Source organism: Rutidosis leptorrhynchoides, chromosome 1 (genome assembly GCF_046630445.1).
Source record: "Rutidosis leptorrhynchoides isolate AG116_Rl617_1_P2 chromosome 1, CSIRO_AGI_Rlap_v1, whole genome shotgun sequence".
Lineage (NCBI taxonomy): Eukaryota > Viridiplantae > Streptophyta > Magnoliopsida > Asterales > Asteraceae > Rutidosis > Rutidosis leptorrhynchoides.
The window spans coordinates 116,465,257-116,477,264 of record NC_092333.1 but is presented as its reverse complement, the minus strand read 5'-3'; the positions used below and the strand labels follow the sequence as shown (position 1 = coordinate 116,477,264).

General features: G+C 35.1%; 2 protein-coding genes across 2 annotated transcripts; one reads left to right on the top strand and one right to left on the bottom strand.

Moving 5' to 3' along the window:
* Positions 1-2,146: 2,146 nt before the first annotated feature.
* On the top strand, positions 2,147-3,809 carry LOC139864268 (ammonium transporter 2 member 5-like). The gene is made up of 2 exons (XM_071852847.1): positions 2,147-2,686; positions 3,063-3,809. The coding sequence occupies exons 1-2, from the start codon at positions 2,147-2,149 to the stop codon at positions 3,807-3,809; spliced, it is 1,287 nt and encodes a 428-aa protein (XP_071708948.1).
* A 1,352-nt stretch (positions 3,810-5,161) lies between these two features.
* Positions 5,162-7,764, bottom strand: LOC139864263 (uncharacterized). Its single transcript, XM_071852842.1, has one exon. The coding sequence runs from the start codon at positions 7,760-7,762 to the stop codon at positions 5,207-5,209; it is 2,556 nt and encodes an 851-aa protein (XP_071708943.1). The 5' UTR covers positions 7,763-7,764; the 3' UTR covers positions 5,162-5,206.
* Positions 7,765-12,008: the final 4,244 nt, after the last annotated feature.

Sequence of the window (12,008 nt, the reverse complement as noted above, 5' to 3'; positions counted from 1 at the left end):
CATAAAAACTCAATCCATTCATATAATTTTCATCAAATATTATATAACACAAACATAAATATTTTTAGTCAAAGTTTACAAATAAAGACTGTCAAAAGTCAAAGTGAATACTTCTGATGGGACGGAAAGAGTAATAAATACTACCAAACTGTGTTTCATTGGTTTGAGTCTAATAAGACCCGACTCCAACATGTTTCCAAGTCATATGAAGTAAAAATTGTGTTGCTACATATAAGAACAAATGAAAAAGTACATGTAGAGATATAGTATAGTACCCTAGTATACACGTAGTTGTATTAGTTGTGACGGAATTGACAATTCGTATAGTTCAACAACATGTACAACATATAAGTCCAAGAGTTCATTCTTTTTTAAAACTAATTGGTGATAGAGGGACTTCCCTTTAGACTTATATGGATACATTTGTTTTTGTCCATGACCGATGTGCGATAACTTCCCAACACGCCCCCTCACATCGAGGCGTGGAACGGTTGTAGGGACGGCGGCACACACATGGGGGGCCTGACTCGGGCTCGCTATAGAGATGGCGGCACACACATAAGGGCCTGACTCGATCTCTTTGTAAAAACGCTCACCTAAACTCTGATACCATGACAGAATTGATAATTCGTATAGTCCAACAACATGTCATACATATAAGCCCAAGAGTACATCCTTTTCTAAAACCAATTGGTTATAGAGAGACTTCCTCTTAGACTTATATGCATACATTTGTTTTTGTCCATGACCGATGTGGGATAACTTTCCAACAAGCTGCAAGCCTGAATCTGTACATAGATGCAAACAAGTGTAAATAAAGGATACATTTGTATATATGTAAAAGTTAAAGGGTGAAATGTGTACATTGTCTAATATGTTTGCATAACCAAACATCAGGTTATCTCTTTGTCTTGTATGTTAGACATTTTTGCTAAAAAAATGTAGCTGTGAGCTATTTTTGTCAACATCTGGTTTCTTGGTACTCTGGGATTTGGTAGACATGGTCTCTTCACTAAATTATTGAATAATGATTAATGACTCTTTCATCATTTATCAGTGCATAGCAACTTTGATGATGACATAATTGTTTTATAGCCTGCATTTTAGGCATTAGAACATTGGATTACATTATAACTTCTACCAAAAGGTTTATAGAAAATGTTTGTTTTGTCCATGGTAATTGTAATTGTTCTAACTCGACTGATCCTATGAAAGGTACAACAATATTTGCATTAAGCACAAATGACTATAGCATCATCACACTAGAGTTGAAGAGGCAACGGGCCAGGTATGGGCCGGGTATAGGTACTACCGGCCTTGAACTCAAATAAGATTTTACGTCCTAAACCCAGACCCATATTCGACGGGTCCCCATTTAATCACTACATGTCGGGTTAACGACTTTCCCTACGTGTAGCAGGGATCCCCATTATTACTAAAAATTCTGAATATGAAATACTGGAATGAATCTCAAAGAAAAGGAATTTGAGAGAATGGAACGTCATGAGTTAGGATTGAGGGAAATTACCACAAAGTTCTGACTTATGAGTAACACGTGGTCTAATAGAAATAGTATTATTATTATTATTATTATAAATAAACGGGCCGGATATATGAATTCATGTAAATTTCAAAATAGAAGGGTCGGGTATGCGGGTTTGCATGTAAAAATATTCCCGAACCAAAAAAAAAATCAAAATTATCCTCATATCCGACCCTAGACCCGCAAACCCAAAACCAAACCGGGTACAAAATTGTTGAGTTTCTAATTTCCTCATGGAGTATTGGTATATTTGTCATCCCTATGGTAAGGATTCACATACAAAGTTAACTTACTTTATAAGATGCCAACAAACTTATTATACAAAAGTAAACTAAGGTTAACATTAGCATTAACATCAAGATTAATTATAAAAAGCCAAATGGAAGTACTATATGGCCGGTTACACTAGTTTGTCATATTCAAGTTTCTATTAGTTTTGCATATTCAACTTTTGTAACATATACACACACACTGCAATGTTTACTGCATCAAAGATGCCAATAAAAATCAATTCTTGATCTGTAACCAAATAAAAAAATGAGCTTTTCACCACCATTTGCATTGCCTTCTAACTTGTTACCTAATGAAGCTAGTCCAGAATGGATGAACAAAGCCGACAACACATGGCAGCTCGTGGCGGCAACGTTAGTCGGCCTGCAAAGTGTCCCCGGGCTAATGATTTTGTACGGTGCTGGGGTCAAGAAAAAATGGGCGGTGAATTCTGCTTTCATGGCGTTATACGCATTTGCAATGGTTCTTGTTTGTTGGGTATGTTGGGGATACCATCTTTCTTTCGGGGAAAAACTCATTCCCGTTTGGGGAAAAGTCGATATTGCCCTCAAGCAAAAACACCTTGTTGAACAAGCGTTTATTGGGATGTTCCCAAACGCAACCATAGTTTTTTTCCAGTTTGTTTTTGCAGCAATCACTTTGATTTTGATTGCAGGTGCGGTTTTGGGACGGATGAATTTTTATGCATGGATGTTGTTTGTTCCCCTCTGGTTAACATTTTCTTACACCCTTAGCGCATTTACCATATGGTCTACAAATGGTTGGCTCAGTAAAATGGGAATTATCGACTATGCAGGTGGTTATGTTATCCATTTATCTTCAGGAGTTGCTGGTTACACTGCTGCTTACTGGGTATTTACCAAATTCCAGATACTTTCAATGTGTTTCTGTATTTAGTAGGTGTGGCAAAATGGGCGGGTCAGGCAGATTGGGGAACTATTGCAAGTTTGGGTCAAAACAGGTCATGTTTTAGATGGGTCTAGATAGGTTGGGGCATCCTGAACCCCACAATACTTCAGTTTCCATTATTTATAATTTACAAATAGTTTAAAATTATATATTATGAACAATTTAGGCCACTTTTAACCTGTTCCACACAGTGAACACGTTTGAGCAGTGGGGGGGAACAACCACCTAATCAACCCGGTTTAAGTAATAAATGGGTTAAAATTGACACCATTAATATTTGTTCCGAAAAATTCTGACTTTATGAGTCAACTTTGTACAGGTTGGTCCTAGATTGACTGTGGATAGGGAAAAATTTCCTCCCAACAACATTATTATGATGTTAGAAGGAGCGGGTCTGTTATGGATGGGCTGGACCGGTTTCAACGGCGGGGCCCCATACGTTGCTAGTGTTGACGCTTCTTTAGCGGTGTTAAATACTCACGTGTGTGCCGCAACAAGCCTCCTAACATGGCTAATCCTTGACATAATTTTCTTCAAAAAAGCTTCGGTCATTGGTGTGGTTCAGGGCATGATCACGGGCCTCGTTTGCATCACCCCGGGAGCCGGGGTTGTTCAAGGATACTCAGCCATCGTAATGGGTCTTTCTGCGGGGTCGATACCATGGTTCACTATGATGGTGGTACATAAGAAATTTGATATTTTTCAAAAAGTCGATGACACGATGGGAGTGTTGCACACTCACGCTATTGCGGGAATTTTGGGTGGGGTCCTCACGGGTGTTTTTTCCGAGCCTTATTTGTGTAAATTATTCTATGGAAATGAAAATAAATACATGGGACTATTACGCGGGTTGCAACTTGGAACGTCGGAAAGTATTCATCACGGGTTTCGACAAATGAGGATTCAAATGCTCGGGATTATGTTTGTGGTGGTGGTTAATATTGTTATGACGAGTTTAGTGTGCTTAATTGTGCGATTAATTGTGCCTTTGAGAATGAGTGATGAAGAGTTGGAAATAGGAGATGAGGCGGTTCATGGTGAAGGAGCTTATGCTATTTGGGGGTGAAGGCCAGAGGCTAGAGACACCTAGGTACTCGAGTTATTATAATGATTATGATATTGAAACTCCGAGCAAATATGATGCAAGTTCGATTGAAATGCGATAGTATTGAAGCTAAAAGAAATAGAGTCAAATATGAATACACGTATTGTACAATATATACTTATCGTTTCTACCCTTATTGTCTATGGGAGGTTAAACGTTGTTTGAAGCAATTAAAACACTGTACAACAGTAGAGTGTTTTCCAACATCAAATTCTTTTTATAGATCGAAAAACCGGGAATGATACCTGTAAAATGGTTGTCAGTTGTATCAAATGATGGACCAAACTGAACAAAATGGGTAGCAAAAGAGGTTCTTGATGTCTTTAAAATCTCGAACTCCTGAATTAAAAACATATAAGAGTTAATTCATCAAGAATCCTCCATGAGTTACAAATTAAACTTTGGCCAAGTGGTTATGCCAAATCTCTAAGATTATGAATTTAACCAATCAGTACATGTTAGAGAACTTGCGGGCATAGTCCAACGGTTCACCCCATGTCCTTGAGTCATGGGATAGGGAGAGGTCATGGGTTCAATCCTTAGGATGCCCCTGATTTCTTTAAACCAATTGAACACTATGGTGGTATATATTGACCCTTTAGGGAGGTTTTACCGGCCCGCACGATGAGATAAAGGCTCGACCACATGCCCGTATGGATTGTGGTTCGATGTCCCCTGGTTAGCGGTTAGGGTTTCCACCCGAACGTATGTGTGGGTGACAAATGAAAGTATTCGATGTCAAAAATTGCCATTCAAAATAAAAATAAAAAATCAGTTCATGTTAGAAGTGGCAAATTTGCCCATTTACTTATGAATGGACTCATTGGGTTGACAGTTATATCTCTACCGGGTCAAATGGGAATAGATTAAAAGCATAATTAACAAATGAAAACAGGTCAAACAGGCATAGATGAATTCAGATTATTACTGATCAACATAGGTTTTCAAATCATATTCGACACACTAATTGTTGATAAAAACACAAAAATTCTGGACAAAATGTGTATTTGGTCAACCACCTGACACGTTTCATTCCATGCAAAATCTACCGCCGTTTTGACCAAAACCCAGTTTTACCCATCACTTAAACCGTTTATTTAATCACCTCTAGTACAAACTGGACATTAACTATAAAATAAGGTATAAATTATATTATAGACTTAAAGCAAAATCAAGCACTAATTATCTTGAAAATGCCAACAAGTCAACAAAGTGATTAAGCAAATAGAAGTATATCAATTGCATGATGTGAAGTAGCACAAACATGAACTTACCTCAAATGCAGACAAGTAACTTAAAAGATTCACAAGATCGATCTCGCTGAGTGCTATCTAAAAGTCATCTCAAACAACTCGTATTTAACTTGAAGCTTCCATCAACGAATCAACCCGTTTGACATTACCCGCAACAAGAATATCATAAGTTTTATCATCAGCTACAAGACCTTTATCCAACATCTCATCATGCAATTTAAACGCCTCTATCAAATTACCCTCCCTAAAGTAACCACCGATTAACGAATTATAAATAACTACATTAGGAACCATACCCTTCTTATCCATCTCTTCCAAAATCTTGCGCGCATTTTCAAGTTGACCTTTTTTACAAAGACCATTGACCAAAACCGTGTACATAATGTCATCCGGTACAATGTTCTTTCCAAGCATCTCTGTATACAAATTGGTAGCATATTCAATCTTTCCCGCTTTAAACAATCCATCGATCAGAGTAGTGTAGATTGGTAAATCACATAAAACACCCTCGTTGACCATCTTCTTGTAAAAGTCAACAGCAGCCTCTATGTTATCAACATCCCGAAAACCACTTATCATGCTATTATAAACTGCTGTATTTGGAGATAATCCAACTTGATAAAGCTCGTTAAAGATTTCACGTGCAATTCCCATGTCCCTACTTTTGCAATATCCATTGATTAACGCACCGTAACCTGTAACATCCAATTCAAGACCTTTGCTTTTCATCTCATTTCTCATTTTCAACGCAAGATCCATGTTTTTGCGTTTGCAAAACCCGTGAATCAACGAGGTGTACGTTACAACGTTAGGTGAAATGCCAGATTCATGCATCTCAGTATAAACTGCCAATGCGGAATCAAGATTACCCTCTTTTACAAACCCATTTATGATACTATTATACGTCATACACGTAGGATTAAAACCCTTTCCAACCAATTTTTTCAACATATCAGCAGCCTCTGATGTTTGACCAACTTTGCACAAACCGTTTATAACTATATTAAACGTGTAGTCTGATGGAAGAAAGCCTAAGTCAACCATTTGGTCAAAGGTAGCCAAAGCAAGCTCCTTTTCACCTTTCCGAAAATACCCTTCGATTAAAATACTATAAGTGATAACATTAGCTTTAACACCTTTTTCTTGCATTTCGTTAAGCAAATATAGCGCTTCGCCCATATTACCACTTCTACAGTGTCCAAGTATAATATTGTTATACGAAACAACAGTGGGAGAAACTCTATTTTTTACCATCTTATTGAAAACATCACAAGCTTCCTTCATTTTGTCCGATTTACAGAGCCACGTAATAAGATTATTATACGTGAACACATTCGCAACACCAGTTTCAACCTCTTCATCAAGAAGCTTATTTGCATCATCAATCAAACCCGATTCAAGAAACCCTTTTATTAATGAATTCACATTGTAAACACTCGGTTTAATACCTTCATTTTTCATTCGGTTGTACAATTCAAAACCCTTTCGTGTATCCCCGTTGTTAACACATCCTTCGATTAAAACCGAGAACGTAACCTTATTTGGACAAAGACCATCTTCGATGATCTTCTCAAACATATCCAAAGCACTACGAAGATCACGTTTCACACAATATCCCTTCATTAAACTTGTTGCAACCACCAAATTCATTTGCACACCATAATTTACCATTTCGTCCTTCAACTTTAACGCATCTACCATACACCTTTGCTTTACACAAGCTCCAATTACATTCGTATAAGTTCCCTCAGACGGGACCCATCCTTTATATTTCATTTCATTCAGTAACGCACAAGCAGAAATAACATCTTGTTTCATACAAACGGCGTAAATAGCAGTACTATAAGTTATTGCATCGAGTTCTATCTCATTAGCCTTAGCATCCCAAAAGTACTGTGCAGCCTCATCAATTTTACCTTCTTTAATACATCCACGAATCATAACCCTAATCGTCGCACAATCATACGGTATTCGTAGTCTCACAATTTCATTAAACATACCTCGAGCTTCTGTAATCATATTATTCCTAACTAATGCATTCAAAAGAACATGAACATATGGCACACAAGGAACAATGTTATTCTCAACCATTTTCCTAAAACAAACAATAGCATCTTCGAATCGATATGATCGAACCAAACTACACAATAAATAATTTACAACCCTAGAATTTGAATTGTAATCAAACTGAAACTTCTTTGCAGTTGCAACAAATTGTGAAACAAGGTCACCTGACCCAGAATCCAAACACTCTGATACACATTTTCTAATCAGCTTCTTAGCAGATTCACAATGTGTTTTGAAACAGATTAATATATGAACAAGAACAATAAATGGATCACTAATTACCTTATCTGACATAAACCCTTTTCTTGTAGCACGTTTAAAATGCTCAAGAGCTAACTTTGGATCATTTTTATGAGAAATTAAAACTTCTGTGACATGGGTTTGAGTAAAAATTAGATCTTGTGAGATGGTTTTTTCGGATTTCAAAATTAGAGGTTTTGGGTGTTCAAAAGATTGAACTTTTGAAGTTGTAATTTGTTTATCTGACAATGGGTCATTGTAAGAGGTTGAAGATGGTGGAAAAATGGGTTCTTTTATTGAGCGAGATCGAACAAGGAATGGGGAAATCAATGGTGGAGGGAATCGAGTTCTCATGTTTGTTTAATTGAGGGAGTGTTTCTTCAAAAATTGTGTTAAGAATCAAAAAATAAAACCCTAGTTCAGTTAGTGTTAGACAACGTGGTTTCTTATATACCCTTGTATTTTCAAGAAAGTTTAATTAAGCACCCATATCTATTTGTTTTATTTGTTGAAAAGGAGACGCAAAGAAAAGAAACGTTTAAGGTTATTTTGTTCATTCGTTCACTTTTTTAGAGTTTATTTTAACAGACACCAAAGCTATAGTCCACGAAGATTAAACTTAAGTCTTCGCTAAACATGATTAAGCCCAAAGCTATAGTCCACGAAGATTAAACTTAAGTCTTCGCTAAACATGATTAAGCCCGCGAGATTTTCATTTTTGTTATGTTTTTTTAATGAACGGCAATATTTTTTTCTTTTCATTTTTGTAATGTTTTCTTGGAGCTTAATCGTTAACTGTAGTTAAATATGTAAATGATCCAAACTAAACGCGAGCTATTCGAGCTCGACTCGTTAAGAGCTCGAAAACCGAGCTTGAACATATTTTTAGGATCGTTTAGTTAACAAGTTCAAGCTCGAAGTTTTTATCAAACTCGAACAAATTTGAGAGCAGCGAGCTTAAACTAGCATTTTCTGATAAATTGGTAGCAGTGTCGGAACTTGAACTCAAAGACAGATGGAGCGGATGCGAAAATTTAATAAATTTTTTATATTTTCAGCGGGGTAAACACGAATAAAAACTTTATTTTTAGTAAAAAAAATAATAATTAGTGTATGTTATAATTCAGTAGGCTTATAACTACCTTTAATGGTTATAAGAACAAAGAGAGAAAAAGAGAGAAGAAGGAGAGAAGAAATATTGATATTGATATTTCAAGAGAAATGGTGCACCTTAAATGGTTACCATACATGTCTATTTATAGTATAAAATATTACTATGCAAGAAATATAATAATAATAAAATTAACATCCAATCTAGATATTTTATAACACAATCTAGATATTTTATAACACTCCCCCTTGGATGACAATTTTATTAGAGAATAACTAGTACTGCCTCGTTAAAAACCTTGCTAAAGAAAACCCATTGGGATAAAACTTTAGCTAAGGGAAAAAGAGTGCAGCATAGAGTTGACTCCCCCTCAAGTAGACATTGCTGAGTCGTCACATCTTTTGAACTTGCCTCATGCCAATATTGTGAACGTGTGTTCTGAAAATAGCGGTTGGAAGTGCTTTGGTATAAAGATCAGCAGAGTTGTTGATTGAACGTATCTCATTTTAATCTGGTTGTCTTTTACGAGATCTTGAGTATATAAGAAGAATCTGAGGTTTTCATCTGAAACTGTATCATCTAAATCTTTTATGTACAAGTTTGGCCCTCGTGATTTGTCTACAGTCTCCTTCATGGTTTGTTCAAACCGTTGTTTCAGTTCCTATTCCCTTTCAGTCTTTTTCTGAGCCTTACCAATATACCATTCTTTTCCATCAAACTTATGACCGTTAAGACCGTTTATAGCTTTAGCGCCTCGTCAGCATTTATGTTTTGTTCTGTCATTTTTGATACTCTTCTTTCATTTGTATTATGTAAGCTGTATTATCTTCATAGATAGTTGTTACGCTTTTATAGCGTTCTAGTCCACAAGAATCAATAATGATTTGTATCATTGATCTTAACTAAAATCATTCCCGAGTAGCTTCATGTAATGCAATCACTTCAGCATGATTTGATGATGTTGCAACAAGTGTTTGTTTTGAGAACGTCATGATATTGCGGTGCCTCCATTTAGGAATACATATCCAGTTTGAGATTTAGCTTTATGTAGATCGGATAAATAATCTGCATCTGTATAACCAAACAAATCTTGTTTCGAGTTGTTAGAATAAAATAATTATAAATCAGTAGTTCCCCGAAGGTATCAAACTATTTGTTTGATCCCATTCCAATGTCTTTTGGTAGGGGCTGAGCTGAACCTTGTCAACAAATTAACTGCAAAAGAAATGTCAGATCTTGTATAATCTATAAGATACATAAGAACCTCAATTGCACTAAAATATAGAACTTCCGATCTGTTAAAATTTTCATGATCTTCGCAGGAATGAAATAGACCAGTGTCAATATTGAGTGATCTAACAACAATGAGTTTGTCTTTAAAAAAAATGTTTTAAAATCTTTTCGGTATAAGTTGTTTGATGTACAAGTAAACCATTAGGCATATGCTCAATTTGCAATCCAAGGTAATACTTGGTTTTTTCAAGATCTTTCATTTCAAAATAATTCTTTAGAAGTTGAATGATTTCATAGATCTCTTTATTTGTTCATATGATGTTAAGAACATTGACATAAACAACTACGATCTCATATCCGAACATTGTTTTTATAAAACATACGTGCAAAATAAGTTTATATTTATACCCTTTTTTTATCAAGTAGTCATTTAATCGGTTATACCACATACGTCCCGTTTGTATAAACCCACTTAGAAATCTTTGTGATTTAATGGAATATATTCCCTTGGGTTTTACATTAGATGCTTATGATACCTTAACCCTTTAGGTATATTCATATATATCACTATTAAGTGATCCATACAGATAAGTAGTAACAACATTCATGAGATACATTTAAATAACTACCAGGTTGATTAAGTATCTAATAAGTAATTGTATCCATTACAGGAGGATAATTTTTCCTCCTAATTCATTTCTGGTCTTTGTGGGAAATATTGAGTTACAAGTCTAGTTTTGCCTTGTAACTTCATTTGCACATTTCTTTTCGGATAAAAATTCATTTGTATCCCATACGTTTCACATCTTTAAAAGTGATAACGATTGATCCGAAAACTTTTCTTTTATCGAGCAATTCTAATTCAGCTCTTATTGCTCCTTTCCATTGAGCTCAATCATGTCCATTTTGTATATTCAATGACAGATTTTAGTTCCAGATCATCATCTTTATTCATGATGTCATTGTAACATTATATGAAAATATCTCATAGAGATTTTAGTTTCATTTCGGTTCCATAATATTGCATAATTTATCGCAATTTTAGTATTTACATTTATCAATATCCTCTGCAGAAGGAATATTGATTTGTGGTTCTTCTTGAACACTTTCTCTTACCTCATTATCAGCTGATTTTCTTTTTCGAGGATTTTTATCTTTGGAACCAATTGATCTTCCACGTTTGATGCGTGGCAAAGACTCAACAGTGACATTATTGTCAGCTTTTGGAATTTCAGTTCGAGCTGGAGCATTTATCGCTGGTATATATGATTTAGTCACTTTTTTATATCTGTAAATGCATAAAGTAATTAATTTGCAAGTTCTTGCATATGCATTATTTTTGAATTTTCGTTTCACATTCTTTTGTGCGAGTTCAATATACCTTAATTGATGTTCACATCATGAAGCATCATTTTATTTTTTATTTTTATTTCTCCCCCTAATCTAGGGAACAATATTTTATTAAAATGACAATCAGCAAAACGTGCTGTAAAAACATCACCCATCATGGGTTCAATATATCTTATGATTGAAGATGTTTTATATCCAAAATATATTATCATCTTTCTTTGAAGAACCAGTTTATTGTGTTGTGGTGATACAATTGGAACATACACTGCACAACCAATGTTTTAAGGTAGAAAATATTTGGCTCTTGGCCAAAATCAAGTATTAAGTGAAAATATTTACGACTTCCACATGGTATAATGCGAATTAATGTCGCAGCATGTAAATTTACATGTCCACATATAAATATTGAGAGATTTGTACTCATTATCAATTGTCTAGTTATTAGCTGTAAGCGTTTATCTATTGATTCAGCTAAACCAATTTTGTGTATGCACATGAGCAACTGGATGTTCAACAACAATCCCTGTAGATATATAATGATCATTAAATGCTTGAGATGTTAACTCACCAGCATTATCAAGTCTCATCCTTTTAATGGTGTAATCAGAATAATGTGTTCTCAATTTAATAATTTGTGCAAGAAACTTTGCAAATGCCATATTACGGCTTGATAACATACAAATATGAGACCATCCGCTAGATGCGTCTATTAGAACCATGAAATATCAAAATGGTTCACATGATGGATGAATTGGTTCATATATCTTACCTTGAATTCTTTCAAGAAACATTTGTGATTCTTTTTCACAATATACTTTTCATTAATCACCATATGTGCTTTCCATTAATCACCATATGTGTTTTTTTTTTTATAAATCACCATATGTGTTTTTTTTTTTTTTTTTA

Excerpts from the sequence above, each read along its gene's own strand:
- LOC139864268 (XM_071852847.1), top strand. The coding sequence starts at position 2,147 with ATGAACAAAGCCGACAACACATGGCAGCTCGTGGCGGCAACGTTAGTC. Across the intron at positions 2,687-3,062 it reads GTTACACTGCTGCTTACTGG|GTTGGTCCTAGATTGACTGT; the intron begins GTATTTACCAAA and ends AACTTTGTACAG.
- LOC139864263 (XM_071852842.1), bottom strand. The coding sequence starts at position 7,762 with ATGAGAACTCGATTCCCTCCACCATTGATTTCCCCATTCCTTGTTCGA.